This window comes from Serinus canaria, chromosome 13, assembly GCF_022539315.1.
Source record: "Serinus canaria isolate serCan28SL12 chromosome 13, serCan2020, whole genome shotgun sequence".
Lineage (NCBI taxonomy): Eukaryota > Metazoa > Chordata > Aves > Passeriformes > Fringillidae > Serinus > Serinus canaria.
The window spans coordinates 12,018,251-12,037,537 of NC_066327.1; the positions used below are offsets into that span (position 1 = coordinate 12,018,251).

The 19,287-nt window shown below is 50.9% G+C and overlaps 1 protein-coding gene across 1 annotated transcript in view; it reads right to left on the minus strand.

Moving 5' to 3' along the window:
• The window catches only part of FAT2 (FAT atypical cadherin 2), a 54,726-nt gene extending 40,191 nt beyond the window's left edge, over positions 1-14,535 (minus strand). Inside the window, 2 exon segments of the mRNA XM_009091466.4 lie at positions 3-2,724; positions 14,145-14,535. Of these exon segments, the coding sequence (XP_009089714.3) occupies positions 3-2,703 (2,701 nt within the window). The 5' untranslated portion in view covers positions 2,704-2,724; positions 14,145-14,535.
• Between the last annotated feature and the right edge of the window lie 4,752 nt (positions 14,536-19,287).

Sequence of the window (19,287 nt, forward strand, 5' to 3'; positions counted from 1 at the left end):
GGGCTGGTCCCTAGCCTCTATTTTCAGCACATAGCAAGGCCACAATTCTCTGTCTAGAGCACCTGTAACTGTCACTTCTCCCGTGACACTGTTAATGGCAAACTTGTCCGTGGGGGTTAGGAGGGAGTATTTTACTCTCCCATTGTCATCTGTATCAGCATCTTCTGCTTTTAGTTGCGCTATTGTTGTCCCTGCTGCTACATGTTCTGGTATTGCCACCCAATAGGCACCTTGAGTGAATTTAGGAGTATTATCATTGGTATCCAACACATTCACAGCCAATAGTTTCCAAGATGATTTTTGTGGTGAGCCAAGGTCATACACTGTAATGTTGAGAATGTAGAAGCTGGTTTGCTCATGATCTAAAGGAGAAAGGACTTGAAGGAGACCCAGCTCCAGGTCAATTGTAAAGCAGCTGTCATCATTTCCATCTGAGATCACATAAACCAATTTTCCATTAAAACCAGTGTCAGGATCAATGGCTGAAAGGTCAGCAATAGTTGAGTTGATGGGAACAGTCTCTATGATATCAATGGATCGTGGAAAGCTGTCATCAAACTTAGGAGCATTATGGTTTATAAGGTGCAAGTTCAGAGATGTTTCATCATCCTGCCCATGGCCTTGAGACTGAGACTCGAGGGAGTGTATGATGGTTTCTGTCAGTTGCTTCAAGACTCCTGTTTCCTCACACTGCATTTTGACGGGGAGGCCTTGGCTGACCACAGTGATGTTTACAGATGTTGGCAAAGCGTAGTTCTCCCCGTCAGTTGCAGTTATTTTCAAAGAGTAGAAAAGTGGCTGTTCAGAAGGAAGATCTCGCAGAGATATTCTAAGGGATATTACTCCAGAGATGGGATTCAGTTCAAAATGCTGTAAGTCGTTGCCAGACTTGATTTCGTATTTGATATGCTGCAGCTCATCGCTGTCGATTGCAGAGACCGTGGCCACAGGGCTCCCAACTGGAAAGTCCCGTGGGATGGTGCCACTGCAGCTTGCCTTCTCAAACACAGGAGCGTTGTCATTGACATTGCTGAGTGTGAGGGAGACGTACACCTCAGTCTCATGGCGGAAGGGTGAGCCCCAGTCTGATGCCCATACTCGCAGGTGGTACCACCTCTGCATCAGCTCGTAGTCCATTGACTTGGAGGTGGAAATGACACCAGAATAGGGGTCAATGACAAAGGGAACTGATTTCTGGTTGGCTATGCTGTAGGTGACAAAGCCATTGTCTCCTTCATCTTCGTCTGTAGCCCTTACTGTTAAGACACTGGTGCCAGGAGGAACATTTTCATCAAAGGCCCCATGGTACGATGACTGAGTAAAACTTGGAGGGTGATTGTTGCAGTCGGTGATGTCAACAATAACAGTGGTGGATGTGTGACTGTTACTGCTTGTAACTTCAAGCTCAAAACTAGACTGCTCATGAAAGTCCATTGCTCTGACTGTAGTTATCAGTCCAGTGTAAGGATTGATCTTAAAGCTTGTGCTGTCAGGAGTCGGTCTCAAAATGTATTTAAGATTTGGGACAGCTGGTGTGATCTTCACCATAACTACTTGGCTTCCAGCTGGGGAAAATTCACTAAGCCGGACCCGGTACACTTCTTTCTCAAACCTGGCAGAAACATACTTGGAGGGAGGTATGTGGACAACTCTGACAGGAGAGAACAGTGGTGGCTTGCTCTTGTCCTTGGCTTGCACACTGAGGTTGAAACCAAACGGGTAAAGTAACCAGTTTATCTCTTTGTTTGACACAATCATGAACTCAGTGCTCCCAAAGTAGGATCTGATGGCTTTGAAATGTCTTCCCGGATCTCCATCCACAAACTCGACCGAATCAATCCCTGCTTCTGAGTCACCACTTTCTACAGAGAGAGTTGCATAGATAAAGTCTTCGTCTGAGTCAGGTGATGTCACCTTCACTGAGGAGATAGAGGGGGGTTTCCTGGCAGATGGCTCCACCTGGATGGTGAGACTAGCCAAGTTCCCAAAGCCATTCCCCTCCATGATCTTTCTCATTCTGTCCACAGCCAAAACCTGCAGGTTATGCCTGCCTCGATGGGTGCTGTTCAGCCTGCCTGTGACCATAACTGCCCCCGTGGTGGGGTGCACAGTGAATAGGTTGGACTTGGTGTTGAGGGCATAGTAGAACTCAGCGTTCTGGCCAGCATCGGCGTCAGTGGCACTGAGCGTGCTGACCACTGTTTTCAGAGGAGTGTCTTCTCTGATGGACACTTTGTAGGAGGGGGGTGAAAAGAGAGGTTTCAAGTCATTTCTGTCCAGAATATGGATCAAGACTTTAGCCCAGGCTTCATAGGCAAAGGTGCTCTCTGTGGCCTTGATTATTAACATGTAACTGTCTTTGACCTCACGGTTTAAAAGTGCTGTGTTGCTGCTCCTGGTTCTTATTCTCAAGAAGCAGAAATCCCCGATCACGTGCTCCTCTGTTTTAAACAGACCAGTGCTGTCCCCAGAAGCTATTCTGTACCTGATGTCCCACTCAGGGTCTCTCTTGTAAATACCCATCTTGACGTAGCTCTCCACGTAGGTCTTGGGGGCTGAATTCTCATAAATGGTGGCATTGTAGAAGAAATGTGTGAAGTGCAGAGGGGAAGTGTTGCCCTTCTCACAGCTGGCCTTGTGGACCACACAATGCATCAGGAAAACAGCAACACTCAGGAAGTGACTCCTGATGGAGACTTCCATGGTGCGGTGTCTCCTTGAGCCCTGCAGGTGTCAAAGGAAGAATGTTAGGAACAATCTTCATTAAGGTCAGTGTGTTACAGATTAAAGTCTGCAAGGGCTCAGCCTCACCTCCCTGCTCTGTCTACCCAGATCTTTATTGATACAATTGTTAGCTCAGCTCTTCTTCTCTCTGTCCCAGAGACAGATCTGTCCTCCCACATCCCCATGCTGGCTCAGATTTCTTCACTTTCTCTGCATCAGTTTCTGCCTTTACAGAGGGCAAAATGTGCTAAGTCATGCAAAATGCTCTGATCAGGCTGACTTGCTATTCTTTGAACAATCTCGCCCTCCCTTCATTCTGCTTTCTCCTAAGTCAAACACCATATCTACACTCTCCACCCATAATCCAAACTTCCTCTTGTTTTGTTTCTCCAGCCTCCCTTCTCCATCTTAACTTCTCTCTCCACTGGTTTCTGGAAAGTATCTTTGAGAGTCATAATGAGAACTGATTTATGTGTCTCTCTGTGTTTTTCTTCCCTTTTCTCTCCTTGTGCTACAGAATGTGCTGTCCTTCCCCAGCAAGGATGGGGAACACATGCCGTGTTGTAAAAATTCCTTCTGAATGTGCAGCTCCACGATGTGGCCTTTCCAACAGCCTTCTCTCACTTTCTAGTCAAGCTCTATTACCTCAAATTCTTCTAATTCACAGGCCTGACCCTGATGCCTCCTCTGTGCTGACTGAAGGAGCGGGTTTCCAGCCAGACACTTTGCCCATGTCACACTCAACCCTTGAGTAATCTCTCTGGCTGTTGCCCTCTCATGGCAAAGCCCCAGGGTCAGGATTCCTGGGCAGGATCTGCTGTCCATGACCACCTTCCATCAGCTTCCTTCTCCAACAGCTCCCGAGCAGCTGTGGCTCCACAGTTTATCTCTGTGAACAAGGTGTATCAAAGGAGGAACTGGGGAGCACACATGATTAACAGGGATGTAACTTTATTAGGGAGCTTTGCAGAGCTTGTTAAAGGATCAAGGCCTGTTCTTTTCAAAAGCTAAGTGCATGCTGCTGTGTATGCAGTTAGGGGTTGAAACCAGGGATAAGCTAAATATAGGTGCATATATTTCCCCTAGATATCCTAGGAGATCTTTATCTAGAACTGTTTCTTCCTGTTTTAAATTTAAATTATATATCAAGTACCTGCCAGTCATTTGGCACATTCCTAATTTAAACAGGGAAGACTTGTTTTTCCAGACACTTTTTCAAGACTCATCTCTTTAAGAACCAGAACTAGTTCAATATGTAACTCAAGTTGAATGTTAGGAACAAATTGTTAGATCCCAACTAACAGTATGTGTCATATTCTCCCACTGAGGCATCTAATTACTGGTAAATACAAAGCTGTAAATTTCATATTTGCTTCAAATCCTTTTCTCCTTGGTAAATAGAAGCCAACCATCCAAAAATCTCTCTGTGGTCATTCCTTTTTGAAACAAATGCTCTGAAGCTGAAGTCAAACTACCAGAAGCTGGAGAGAAATCAACACAATTCAGTTTTGGCAAAATTCAGACTCATTTTTTCACGCCATCATTTCACTTCTAGGAAACACAACACAATCCCAAATGTACTTCAAATTAAAGAAAAACTTGGAGGGCAGAGCTGGGTGACCCAGAAAGGCATGTGGCTCCTTCTGAGAAGTCGAAAACCATGTTCTTAAAAGCTCTGCTTGTTGCTTGTTACTTAACAGCTCTTCAGAGCTGTGCAGCATGTCGGGACCTGCCTAGAGCTACTCCCTTCCAGCATTTTCAACTGCTGAACCTGGAGAGGAGACGTTGGCAGGCTGCGCACGCGTGGCTGCGAGCGCTGGGGCAATCCACACAGCCCAGAGCGCAGCAAGGCAGCAGAATAAACCAGCAACCAAAGCAGAGCTGCTCCACCAACAGCAGACTTAATGAATCCGATCGCTTTGTATCTGGGCTAATTGACTTTTTAATTGAATTGTACTCAAATGGCAATGTGAACTCATCTCTCATAAGACATCAGAGAAGCCGCAGAGCAGAGACGTTATGAACTCCACAACCACAAGAAAAGCTGGATCCAGAGCACATGCCTTCCTGGGCACCAGCAATTCAATATGGGAGGATAACCTTCAGCAAGGAGTGGGTTTTCTGGCATTTAACAAGATGCAAGCTTTCGTCTGAATCTCTCCTGGAATGTACTTAACCTCCCTCTTCCCTGTGTACTTCCTGACATCTAAGAAGGGCTTCACTTAACAGTGCTGCTTTTCCCCTCTCTGTTAGCAGGGTTTTATTTCTCTGTCCAGATAATTATTTTTCAAAACCTGTCGTGACCTCAATATTTCTTAGAGCTTTGCTCTCAATTACAAGCTGGACTGAAAGCACTCGATGGCTTCAGCAGTTATTATGAGGGATGGAGAGTGACTATGCAGAAGCCTCATTTCCTCTGGAAATGATCTGAAACTTTGAAAGACACAGTCAAAATTTGGGGAGAAATGCCTAGGAGGCATCACCATCAACTTTTCAAGAGCTTTTCTTTGTGTTAGGACCATGCTCAGTTGAGCAGTATCACAGAGTCTGTGTCCCCTGACAGCAACTTCCCACCCTGGGCCTGGAAATCGTCCCCTATGACCTGCAGCTGCAGTTTCTCCTTTAGTAGGCTGCACTGGGAAGCAATCATGCTCTGAGGGTCTTGTTTCTCTTCCTCCAGCATGGTTTTTGTGCAATTTGAATGAAGTGTAACAGATCTCCCGGGAGATGACTGTGCTGTCCCTGATCTGTCCTCTCCTGGAATCATGTATGCCACAGTCACAATGCAAAATTGTCCAGAAGTGGGACTGGGACGTTTCCAAGGGCCATGGGGAAACTTAACAGAAAAATGGGGGAGAGTGCTCTGAAGAGAGGGAAATCTGGTGAATTGGCTGAGCTCCAGGGAAAATCCCATTGGGACTGACCCTGGAAGATGACAGCAATGAACCAGACAAAATGAGGTGGATTTCTACGACTTTTGTTCTCTGGGTTGAAAGCTCTGCATAGCATGAAACCAGCAAAAAAAAAAGTCAATTATTGGCCCTTATTCCCAAATGCAGGTGGCTACCAAGGAGGAGCAGCACTGCCAAGCTCAGGGATCCTGGCCACAGATTTCAAGGATGTCCAGATGGAAACTGGGTGAAATCAAACAGATTTTTCATGCAGATTAAGAGAACTATTCCTCATGTCCTTGTGCTGTCAGAAATTAGTGCACGATCCATGGGACCTGTGGCAAAGGCCATACACACTTCAGGGCTGCCAGATCAGCTGCAAGCATTTAACACTTGAACACTGCTCCCTTCACTCATGGGACCATTTATTTCTGCTCCTGAGAGTGCTCCAGCTCTCTTTGTGGCCTGCTGGAGCTGCTGCACACAGGGAGCCAGCAGGGCTGGAGGAAGCCCACGGTGGGATGGAGTGTGGAAGGCAGGGCACGCTCCCAACTGAGGGAAATACCAGGGCATCATTATGTGGTGATTCAGCCTCCTTTCCTAATCACCAGGCGAGGATCAGAGAGCCTCGGGGGGCTTCCCCCTCAGCCCTGTGGATGCAAACTCCCCACGAAGGCAGTAAACAGTCGGGGTATCTCTAATCAGAGCCCGAGCGCGTGGCTAAATTTAACATCCAAATTGTGAACCTCTGTCAAAGACATGCCCAAATCTGTCGAGCTTGAAAGGAGGGAACAAACACAGCACTGAGATTCAAAGTGTGTGCGTGGGGAGACCCTGGAGATGGGTGATTTGGGGGGACTGGTGCAGGAAAAGGCTATTCTGGCCAGCTGGGGTGAGTGGCTGGGGCAGGGCCAGGGGGTTCTCTGGGGGCCCTCCCAGGGGTCTCCTGCAAGGTGTGGGCTGCTCTGTTTGTTGGCCATATCACAGAAAAGGGCTGCAGCCTGCCAGGAAGCAGGTGTGGCCCCAGCCCCACCTTTTGATTCCCTTCAAGAGGAGCATTTGAAAGCAATAAAACCCCAAACACAAAACAAGGCGAGTGCTGAGTGCACCCAGAGCAGCATTCCCCTCATGAGCTGTGGTGGGGGCTTGGCACAAGGTTTTGAGATCAGAAGATTAAAGAAAAATCATCATTTTCACTGGAAAATAAGGACAACACTTCCTTACTACTCTTTTGCCAGCATGTATCCCAAGTTTTCCTTCTTCCTCTCGTTTTCTTCCCTCACTTCCCTCCATTTTCTCTCCCTTTTTCCTTCAATACATGAAACAGCCTCTTCCTCATGATAAGGACCAAGCAAAATCACCCCCAAACACATCAACTTCTTTGTCAGAGGCTGCAAGAACAGGGAAAGACAGGAGATGAGACAGGCTGTTCGAGTAATTAGTTTAACGATGCATTCAATGGCCATTGTGAAACAGAGACAGAGAGCAAAGGGAGCAATCCTGTAAGATGGTGAGTACAAGGTTTTGGGAAGGTAATAGGAGATGGGACACTGTTCTCCTGGCTCGGTGGAGCAGAAGATGGGGCAGTGTCCTTGCAGCTGCCTCCCAAACAGGACCAACCAGAAAGCATTCCCTGGGCTTTCAGAGTGGCAAAGTCACAGAGTTAAATGGACACTGTGTTGGCCATGCCTGTGAAATTATTTGCTTGCCAACGCCAAAATACCCTGTGTTCAGCCTGCAGGGAGGCTGTGCTGCTTGGTTAATGTTTGCCCTCTCTGCCACAGTGATTTTGGTGGGATTTGGATCCTTTTCCATTGGGGAGTTCCCTGATGGCTGCTCGCAGTCACCCCGTGGGGTTTGAATGCTCTGTGGAGATGGGTATCTTTCAAACTGTTTTCTTGGACTTTGAAAAAAAAAAAACAAACAAAACAATCCCATCCTTGGAGATCCTGCTCCTGCCTTTGGTTGTGCAGTCTCTGCTTGGTTTTGCAGTGCACAGGAGAAACACGTCCTGGAGGTACTACACAAAGCCAGAAAACTAATGAAAAGAGCCCCTGAAGTTACAGTGTTTCCTTTTCAATCTATCTCGGGGTTTTCCAGCGCCTGTGGATGGTTTCTTAGGGCTGATGCTTGCAGAACTGCCTGCACCAGCCTGCTTGGGGGCTGTGTTGGTGTGGGTGCAGCTTTTTGCTGGACTTGCAGATTCCATCCAGGCACAATTGGGCTGCTCCTTCCCCATCTCGACTTTCCAATCTCTGAATGGCTTGGACAGAGTTTTGGAAATTGTTTCCAGGTTGCTGGGCAGCCTGGAGCAAGGTGGCTGATCGTGCAGAACCTGGAGCACGTGCCCTTCACCTCCAAGGACTGTCCTCGCTCCGAGTGTCCCATGAAATGCTGTCAGGGCAGCGAGTGGCAGTGCCAGACCTGTGCCACAACCATTTCATGGCTGAGCTCTGTTCCTGGGGGAAAGGGGCTGTGCACTGACAGGGTAGGCTCTGCTGAGGGCTTCTCAGCTGCAGAGCCATGGGAAGCCGTGGGTTAATGAGTCTCATGCTGGCATGCAGAGCAGGGACTCTCTCCTTGACCTGCCCAGCATGGCAGGAGGTCACACACATGTCCCTGAGCAGAACAGGTACAGCCCTAAAGCACTACAGATGTTCCTTCCATCATGTGCCAGCTGAACCAGGCAGGTGCCTGAACCCAGGGGGTTTGGGTACCCCAAGGAGCTTGGGCTGGCAGCCTCTGTGGGTGTTGGTGGAACAGAGACTCCCTTGAAGGAGTTTGGGGGAACCTGTGAGACACTGAGTGGTGTGGGGCAGGCTGGGCCCCAGGCTGGGAGGGGGATCTGGCAGAGATAACCTTTTTCTCTGGACTGCTGCAGGGCTTGGTGAAAAACTTCATTCTGAGGCAGCCCTGCCTTCCCTAGACCTGGTCTGCTGTGGCCAGGGGACCTGTGGGGGTCCTGCGAGGACCACCCTTCAGGGCTGACAGTGGGAGCAGGAGGGGATGCTGTCCCTTGAGTGGTGCAAGACATGGATGAGTAGAGCCAGAGAGGAGATGGCAGGATGGCCTTCCTCAGGGGAAGGGTAGCTGGGAAGCATTTAGTTACTCTGATGTCCAACTCCTCCTTCCCCCTTACAGCTGGATGCTTTTGCCACCTTTGTCACCGTGCCAGGTTCCACAGGTTGGATGCTCAGAGCCAGACTGACTCTAAAGGCACCTTGCTCCACTGTGGCTTCCTCCAGCCAGCCACTCACCCCCTTCCCCCAGGACATCTCACCCATTCCTCCATCCTGGGGGCTTTGGCTGTGCTCCTGCTGCCCTGGTCTGACCCATCACTGGAGCAAGAAGGTGCTGTGTGTCTTTGCCTCCCACAGCATCACCTGGTACGTGAAGCCAAAGGCCACCTTTCCACCTGCAATGTGCATTTCTGTCTGCTCTGTGAGGAACCCAGGCAGAGCTGGATTTTGTACTGCTGCCAACACCTAGGCCTGGCTCAGATGTGTCACCTAGCTGAGGTGACATTGTTGTAAGCTCATCTGTTAGGCACAGGACAACCTGAACATGCCTGAACTCTCTACAAAGTTGAGGGTCAATGACCTGTCTTGGCATTGCAGCATCATTCTAGAGCAAGAGTTAATTGAGTTAATAGCTCCAGAGCTATGGAGCCCTCAGTGAGGTCTGGGGGTTGAGGGAACCTTGCAGTGCCAACTGCCTTGCTGCTGGCTCCTGTCCCAGGGCAAGTGTAACAGGAGGGAAGTGACCTCCCTTGTGCCAAGAGGGAACCATCCTTATGCATCATTCCTGATCCCTTTCCTCTGCTCTCCCCAGTTATGGGAGCAAGGGGGTAAATCCTGCTCACGATCCAAAAGCTGCCACTGCACAGATAACCAGTGGAGGTTCTGAGGGGTGGACAAGGACAGCAGCTGTGACAGCCAGGAGACAGGGAGAGAGCACATCCCACTGTGGCTGTCATGGGAATGGGGCACCTGATGGCTGGGACAAGAAACAGCCCTGGGGGCTGGAGAAGGGGCAGCCAGTGCTGGTAGGAAGGAGTTTTGGGGGGAGCTGCTCACCAGACAGGGTGTGAGGGGCCCTGGGGTTGGGCACCACAGAGCAGCAGCCCAAGCACGTTGGCACAAGGGCCAGGTGGAGCATGCCAGGATATCACATGAGTGTGCCCCAGCTCTGCTGCTGCTGGGACTGTGCACCACTCACCCTGTGATGCCATGGAGGCTTTTAGCACCAAGGACCTCATGCCTCAGTCACTGCAAACTATCTGTGAGAGCCCACAAGGGGTCCTGGGCTCTTCCCTGGTTGCTTTCTCCGGCCAAAACTCGTACTGAGACTTTCACATTTTCCTCATGCTTGGGATGCAAGTTATCTTGCACTGATAATCACTCTCCTGTCTGCAGACTGCTGAGGGATTTGGGTGTGGGGGACCACACTGTCAATCTTGCTGCCCTTCAGATGCACTGGCCAGCTCCAGCCAAATTTAACCAGATAGGCAAAGACCTGAAAGGAGTTAACTTTGCACAAGCTTGTAAAAAGCAGCAGGACAGAGGAGAGAAATCCAAATTAGGACTCCCAGCTGGAAGAAAAAGCTCTAATGTGAGCCCAACCCGATTATTAGACATCAGAGAATCCACACAAGAGGGAGCGCCGCAGGCAAACGAGCTTCATGAATTCTGCTGCTCACAAACCAGCTGTTTACTGAGGTGCTGCAGAGCTGGGAGAGCTGAGGTCCCCACACACAACTCACACCTGACCCACGGACACCAACAGGGCTCAGCTCAATCCATCCTGGGAGAGCAGCAGCTCTGCCGAGTGTGAAGGGGCTCTGAGCCTCTGAGTCCTCACTGCCACCTTAACTCAACCTGGGCGTTGGTAATGAGGCCACTGCCCTCATCACCTCCAGTGCCCTTTCTGTGATTCCCTGTGGGGAACACACATGTTATCCTAAAATCGCTAAAATTCCTTGGGAAGGAGCCCAGGAGCATCTTGTGAAAGCTGCGTGAGGGACCTTGTGCCCCGCTGGATGCAGGTGAGGAGGGAGAGCTCAGCCTCCGTCTGCCCTGCAGCACAGCCCTGCCCACCGTGCTCCTCCCTCACCTTTTCCTCCTACCCGGCAATTCTCATTCACCCTGCAGACCTGTCCCCGCAACGATCCGACGATATTTTCCTTCCCTGCCCAGATCCCTGCCGGTCCTTCCCTCCTGCAGCCCGCAGGTGAGCAAGGAGCGCAGCTCTCTGCTCTGCCTGCAGCCCCTCTCTCTCCGTGTCCATCTGTCTGCCTCCAGCTGCTCCTTCCCATCCCTTTCCTGCCTTTGAAGGCAGCGTAAGGACACAGAGGACAAAAAATGAATGAGACAATCAGGGCACGATCCTCCTTCGTGAAAGGATGGCTGGCCAGCATGCCAAGAGCCGTGCCACAAAAACTCCCTGCAGCAGGTATTTACTGAATGCAAGGGTTACCTGTGAGCTGATAGAAAACCTTCAGCTCCCAGACCTGCCCGCAGCCGCCCACCTCCTGTGCCGTGTCCAAAGCGCTGCACAAGCTGCTGCAAGGCCAGCCCATGCCCTGGGGAGCTCCGGAGAAAAGATTAACCCTCTGGACAGACGCGTTTACCCAGGCTGGCCTGACTGCCACAGTGTGTCCTTGTCAGCTCTCCTTGCGCTCCCAGCACAGGTCACTCCCTCCTGCCCCGGACTCTCTGCTGGAAGTGTATTTCTGAGATCTCCTGCCACTGCAGCACCTCTGTGGAGCCAGCAGGGGTGCATGGACACTGCGTGGAGCACCTGTGACAACCAGGCTGGGCACAGAGTGTCCCTGTCAACCGGGGCCATATGGAGTGTCTATTCATGGCATAACCCGCGTCTCCCGGGCTGCCTGAGTCACAGCTTCTATCCAACGTGCAACCCAGCCACTCAAAAATAGTCACACAATGGAAGAGCATCCAATTAGCCCTGCCTGGCTACCTCTCTATTCTCTCTTCCAAAATGGCCAGTTTTGATTGCTTAGTGGAGGAGCATAAAAAAGAAGGCACAGGTAACCTGCTCCTTCTCCCACTTTTCAGCATCAGTGCAAGTACCTGTCTGAGCTTGGGCTATTGCATTTAAAAACCTTCACTGGAGCCATCCATCCCAAATGGATAAAATCTTGTTTGAAGCCAAACACAACTTTTGCTGTGTGCAATATCCTGTGGCAATTTGTTCCACAGTTAATTAAGCCCTCCATACAGAAAAGGAAAGTGTTTCCTTTGGTTTGTTTCAACCCTGCTCCTTGTCCATTTCTGAGCTACAAACCTTTCTAGCAGCTCTTGCAGCCTGCCCCTCCCTGGAGCTCCTACTTTCAAGAATTAGAGAAGAAAGTTTCTTTGCTAATAAAGCAGTACCTGCCTCATTGCCAAGGAAAAAGTGTGGTTAGAGGGAAAAACGCTTGCTCAGCAGATCAGCTTGTTAATAGACAATGCAGCATCCATGTTGCCAACCCAGTTAAAAAAATTTAAAAGGGCTCAGGGGTATTTAATCCTCTTATGTTTGTCCATGATACAGAAGGAAGCCCGGTGCTAACTGCTCGAGGTGCAGCTGCACTTGCATGCTCCACACGTGGCACTAAACAAAGCGAGGTGCACGGAGCAGGGAATGCCATTGCTGCAGCATGCAGGTAGCTGGAACGATCCTGCAGCACTTGCCTTGGAGCAGTTGGCAGGAGAGCAGGATGCAAAATGCATTAGTTCCTAACAGATGTTTGATTCCAGGTGTCGTGTCTCCTTTGAACTCTCCCTCCGTACATGAGCGATGCTTGTTTGTTTGCAGGGTTGGGAGCTGCACTGCTTTGGGAACATTAGGATTTGAAATGCATTCATGGTGCGAGGGAAAGGCTCGGGAGGGAGAGGAGCAGATCCTGCTGCACTCTCCCCTCCACAGGCAGGGCAGCTGGGCTCATTTTGGGAATGTCCCAGAGCACGCTGAGCACAACAGGCAGGCTGGGAGAAGCAGAGACCGAACCCCCAGCTGGATTAGAGACCTCTCCGTGCCCAGAGCCTCAGGAACCCCAATCCTGCAGCAGACAGGCAGATGTCCCTGAACTGTTCCCGATAAGGTGAGGTGTGCTGCACATTAGATGATAAAAGCACACAATGCCAAGCCCGGAGACTTTGCTGTCCCGAATCCCGAGACAGCTCAGCCCTGCTCAGGAGCCCAATACAGACTGTTCGCTTTCCCAAACCTCCTACAACCTCCCAGGCCGACACCCTGGAGAGTCACGGCAGCTCCCTTCACATCCCCTGCCTGCCCTTTGCCCCTCTGAGTGCCAGAATGGGGGAACAGAGCACTCCATGTCCCCCTGCCGGGATCCAGGGCACCCTGGGCGAGCAGGAGCCCATTGGCCACAGCCCTGCCTGCCCAGCAGAGCCTGCCCAGCTCGCACCACCACACAGCCTGAATTTCCACACCACCTGGAAACTCTCAGCCCTCCGCAGCCACAAAGGCAAAGGAGCAGGAGCTTTCTTTGAGGGTTTCCTCTGAAGCAACCCCAGTCGCGTGACCGCTGATCTTTGCCCCTCTGGAGTGCTGTGCTCCACCGAGTCCAACTCCAATTTCCCGGGAGGCTGATTAGGTGATAACTGCAGTTTGGAAGGGTTGGCTCCAAGTGCCCAGGCCTCTCTGCCTGTATTTCCACCTCTTTTATCAGGGCTGCACATGTACATAGGAAATAATTCCTGCACGCCCTGAAGTGGGACTGGGCTCGCTCTGGGATTTCATCCTGTCACAAGGCACTGGCAGTGAATGAAGGTGCAGACACACAAAGGGTGGCTCTGGCTTCAGCTCCCTGGCTCTGCTGCCCGTCCAAGGGGCAGGTGAGGAGCTCCTACCTGAGTGTACAGGGAAGCTGGGCAGGGGAAACCCAGCGCTGTGACTGCACTCGGGGATCCCCACCGCACAGCCCAGTTCGAGGTGACAGTGGAAGTGGCTTAGTGGGGCACATGGGGACAGAGTTTGGGGCTGTACCACCTCACCCCAGTTAGGAGGGTTGTACAGGGTCAATAGCTGAGCCTAGTGCCAGACACTATCGCTGCTCCTGCCACAGCTCATCCATTTACTCCAGCACAAGCTTGTTCCCTGCAGAATCCTGCCCAGTTCAGACACCTGGATTGCTCCTCTGCTCACTCCCTCCAGACCTGCCTTGCTCTGCAGCATTGCTTTTGATACCTGGAGCACACCTGCTTGCACTGGCTGCAGCCTACTGAAGCTTCCCAGCTAAGCTAGATGCAAACAGGAATAAAGCCTTTTCTGCCTCCTTCCATGAGCCCTGTGCTAGGGGTACCAGAAGGGAGAAAGAGATGAAGAGCTCTGCATCCCAAAGCTCTCTCTGTAGGTGAAGGCTGCTTCCAGCAAAAGTTACTCACATGCAAAATCAGTTTCTCGATTAAATCTCTGCATCCTCCATGCCTTTCTCCATCTATGCTGTACAGACTGCTCCCTGAGTCATTTCCACTCCCCACACCGGCGAGCAGCGTGCCTTACCTGTTGCAACAGGAGAGGAACCTCTCCTGAAGTTCACTGTCTCTCTGCTCCCTGCGCTGGAAATCCTCTCCGGCAGCAGCGCCTCGCTGCCCGCCGGGGCTCCATGGTGCTTGCGAGTCAGAGCAGAGGGCTCCGAGAAATTCCTGCAGGAAGGGGTTTTGCCGGCTGAAACTCCGGCGGCACCGGTCGGGAGCAGCGAGGGAGAAAGTTGCGAGGGGTGGAACTCGCTAGCAGGAGCGCCAGCCCTTCCGTGACGGGCTGCAGGAGGAGGAGGAGGAGGAGGAGAGGCATCGCCCGCTCCCTCTGTGAAGTTGTGTGTGTGTGTGTGTGCCTGTGTCAGAACTGGGCAAGGACCCAAGCCTTAGAGCCAAATAATTGCAGCGCTTTTTACTGTTAGATTAACCAGCCCTGCCATGAAATCCAGGGCTTCAACTGCAGGGGGGGCGGTGGGCTGGTGGAATATGTCAGGTAAATCCCTCCCAACACACCTGAAAAACTCAAAGATTGTTTTTAGCTATCTGCCAGGTGGGTGTTGTAAGGAGGGATGGGTAGAAGGGGGTGGGGGAAACCTGAATCTGCCCTCGGAGCAGCTGCCGTGCGAGAGGCACTTTGAAGGTTGTGGTTGTTGTTTATGTTGGGGGAGCCCCCAGAAACCTCGGCTGCCGCCAGAGAGCCCCGGGGGCTCCGAGCTGCACAGGCAGAGAGTGGATGAAAAGGGGGTCCTGTCCTGAAAAGGCAGGAGGCAGAGGGAAGAGAGGGAGGCAGCGAGGAGAGATGGCAGCGCGGGGAGACCAGACAGCGTGCAGGAGCTTTGGGGGATTTCTCTTTGTACAAGTAGAGCATCCTGACTCTGGGGGGGTTCTTTAGGGCTGGACCAAGGTGGAAGGACACGGACCCTTCTGTGGGTGTTTCTGTGAGGGTCCTTCAGTCCTCTTTGTGCCCTTCTGCCTCCCCTCTTCCTTTCCACCCCAAACCCCACTAAATATTAACATTCCCTCTTTAGACTGAAGTGAGGTTTGAACAGGGCAGTTCTCAACATGGGAAATGAATGTTCAGCTTTAGGTGAAGTTTCCTCCTCCTCTGGTGCATTTTTGCAGATGAAATTACCAGAAAGCCTTCTGTATGATTTTAGGGGAAAAAAGTAATATGGAAATGGGACAATTTTAACTTCAAACTGTCCACATAGGTGCCTGGCTGCTTCTCATGAGGCTACATACAATGGCACAGGAATGAGTAGAGGAGAGAGACAGAGTCTGTTAACATCCCATTTGAGGAGGAATGGATTGGTGCAAACTTGCACCTTACTGGTCACCAGCAAGCCTCACAAGACAGGAGGTTATTGATCCTCTGGCCACAAGTGCAGCTTCAACTGGAACTTATCTCAAAATAGATGCTGTCAATTTAAATCACACTACACTAATCCCTTGGAAAATCCATGTGATTTCATGGTGCAAGTCCAAAAAGATGTGAAGAAGTTGACCCATTATATATTGGGACTATTTGGAGTTGTTGGTGGAGATGAGTGAGAGCAACATGGTAAATTCACCAGAAAATGCAGTTTTGATGGAATCAAAATTGGTCAGGAATTTAGATTAAATCTAGGGAGTTTGTACCAGGAATGAGAGGGGAAACGTGCATGGTGTGCTGAGGCTGACCAATCTCCCATCGGTAACTGTGGGACACTGCTGTGTGGGTTGGGAAATCTATGTAGCTTTGGTGCTTCAAATATTCTTGTTGGGTGCTCTGCTCACAGCATCTTAACTCCACTTGGAAAAAGACATTGGTTTCCAGCTCATCATGGCCTTTCAGAAACAGTTTGAACTGAATGGAAAGAAGGGAAAAACTTTGTTGGATTTGCATGTGCAGCTTGTCCATTTTTTCCAGTTGGTTTGTTCAGATGATTTATAGAGGAACTTGCAGTGAAGTTTTGAAGATTATGAAAGTGACAGTAGAAATAATTGTACCTTAAAATTGCAAATTAGCTCCTTTTCAATGACATCTCATGAGGGGAGACCAGATCATCCAGTGATGGCACTGGGAGGTGCATTTGGGAGGAAGGAAAGGAAAAGTTCCTTCACACAAGCTGCATGTCTCATGTCTCACAGCTGAGGAAGGCGAGAAAATCAGGTATTGGTGGCTGGATTTCAGCGGGGCTGACGCAGGGCTCAGAACAATACCTGTATTATATTTAGACACACCAAGGTGCAAGTGAGCAAACCTCTGGCTTCAGGGCATCAGCTGATTGCTGCAAGAACCAGCACTTCCCTGAGTTTGGAGCCTTTCACCACTGCACAGGTGCCTTGTTCCTTCTGCAGCAGTGGGGACTTGGTCTCTTCTTGTGGAGCAAGGTGTGCACCCTCAGCCAGCAAGGCCAGCAGTGCTGATCTCAGCAATGCCACCCACGAGCCAGCTCCCCCTGTCTGCACTGCCTTCTTGCTCTGCCAGGTGGTGACAGGGGCCCTCTTTCATCCCTTTTCTTTGCTCTGCTGATGAAATGCTCTTTGGGGAAGCTGGTGCTCGCAGAAGGGCTGTGTATCAGTCAGGTCCTGATGAAAAATTGGGTGTAAGCTGGTTATTACCTGATCCCCTTACAGAAAATGTACAATATCCAGTGAATGCAAAAGCCACTGACAACTCCACCTTTTTGCCAGCAGGTTGGTGGCACTGGGTGCTCCTTCCCACAGAGGTGGCAGAGCATGGTGCTGTTCTTGTTGGTTGCAGGGAACTTAGCTCTCAGAAAAAAACTTTGCTCCTTGGCTGTGGAGCACCAGAACATGTGGGACATGACTGAAGGAGGGCTTGATTATCCAAAAGCCCACCTGCTCTTCCAAATGTACCAGATGGTTTAATAACAAAATTACCTTTCCTAATTAAATCATGGCTTTGGGGTGAGCAGCAGTCTAGCTATGGAACCCCCAAAATCCTCATATTATAGTTAGCTAGGATACTAAGATGGACTTCAGCCTTCCTTACAAAGACAGACATGATCTCTTGGAGCACATTTGGGTTGGTTGCTATCCCAGTGATCCAGGAAGTACAAGAAGCAAAGGAGAACTTCTCCTGAGGTGCAGCTGTGCATTCCATATCAGTGGTGAGTGAGAGCCTGCAACTGGTGAAAACTTTGTGGCTCTGCTTCCTCAGGTCTCCTGCTCAACTTGAAGTCAGGCTGGGTTGGGAAGGAAAGTGTTGTGTTTATCCCAAGGAGCAACTCCTGCTCCTGCAGAAAGGGATGGGTTGCAGAATTACCTGTGGTTGCAAGCAGAGAGGATTGGCCTGACTGGGGAACTGTGCCAGAAGGAAAGAGAGAAGATGGAGTTGTGTATGGTGCCTGGCTTTGTCCTTCTTCACACCACTCAGACAGTCAGTCAAACAAGCCAGCAACGCTCCATAAGCTGCTGTCAACATTTCATGCCACCGTGTCCCACTGTTGGGATCTCACTCTGTCAGAAGCAATTGGACCTTTCCAGGGTGTCGGGGATGTCAGAGCTCCATCACTTGGCTGGCAAGGGTGCTTCTTTCTCCCTCATCATGGGGAGAGATTTCATTTCCTGGTTCCACCCAAGATCTCCATGTAATAAAGCCAAGACATTCTGCTGTGGGTTACCTGCATGCAGAGTTTTCCAGAGAAACAGCATGTTCAGGCTGCGGTGGGGAAATCACCACAGGCTTCTCTGGACCAGCAAGAAACATTTACAGGTGCTGGACTCACTGCCCTGCCTGTCTCCTGCAGACCTGCCTGCAGGCCCATCCTGCAGCTCATCCTCCCAAACATGTGCTTTTCCTGGCCAACGCTTGCAGCTGGCCCCACTGGAGTGTGGCCTCCATGGACCCTCAGGTCAGGGCAGAGCTGTTGAGATGTGGCACTGGATTTTTTTTCTCCAAACCCTTCTGCCTTCAGAAACAGCCACGATGGTGTGACATCCTTGATCATCCCTCCTGAGGGTGTGGGTGAGCTGGGGGCTGGAATGCTCCAGCTGTGTTGGTGAGGGTGGGCAGCCAGACTCCTGGTGCAAACCTCCGCTCAGGGGCGTGCAGGGATCTCCGAGTGACCTCCCTCGGGGACAAACAACTCCTGTTTCCCCTTTGCAGGGAATAGAGCCCGTCTGTGTGTCTGGCCCTTCAGCCCTGCATCTGCTGCCGTGTTCTCTGGGTCTGTTTGCACGGCAGCGTGCAGGGACTTGCCAGGGAAGGGGCGATTATCTGCCTGGAACGGCGGCAGCGCTTCCCCAGCGGGAGCGTGTGCTGGGGGCAGGGAGGATCCAGTGCTGGGCAGGGATCGGCTTCTGGAGCTGGGTCTGCCTGCAGCCTCCTCGACCAGTGCTGATGAAGCTGCTCCAATGACTCAGGATCGTTCCTATAGACCTGCAAAACACCCTGCAGCTCCCAGACAGGCAGGATCTGTGGGGGAATGAGGGGGTGCTGTCTGGAGAGGGACGTTTGGGTTGTTTGGAATCTCCCAAGGGGAACAGGCTGGATCCATCTCTGCCCTTGCAGCAGAGTGGTAATCACAGCCCCTGACTCATATCTCTGTGAGCACACCTCATTCTCCCTCTGAGACGCACCCTTTGTACCCAGTACAAATTTGAGCTGGGATTTGCTTTGAGCTCCAGGTTTTCCTGAGTCCAAGAGGAGTCTAGTGATGAATGAGTTTGACTCAGGCCACCCATCAGACATCATTTTGGGAATAAGAGGCTGATGCACTGCAGACCACTCCCCTCCATTCAGTGTGGGATCTATTAAGACATCTTTGGCTCGTGAGGCTGAATGCTGGGTAGTCCCTGCCCTTAGACACTCAGGAGGGCATCACATGGAGCTCCTGTTGGAGTCAGGTCCCCCACTCCACAAGTTTATTGTTGGGACAGATGAAGCATGACACATGGCTTAGAGTGAAGGGCACGAGGTTGTTGGCAGTGTTGGAATGGAATCCAAGCCTCTTTGGGCCCTGTGTGGGATCATAAGGATGCTGTGGCATGCTCCCCGTGTTGGCTTCCCACCAAGCATGATGCACATTGATTCCTACAGGGCACTGCTGACAGATCCATTGCCCCTTTAAAAGAGATGAAGTCATCTCCCTCTGAAGCCATCTGGCACCAGGACAGAGTCAGAAGCTCAGTGCAACAGAAGGCTGGGATGCCAGCCCACA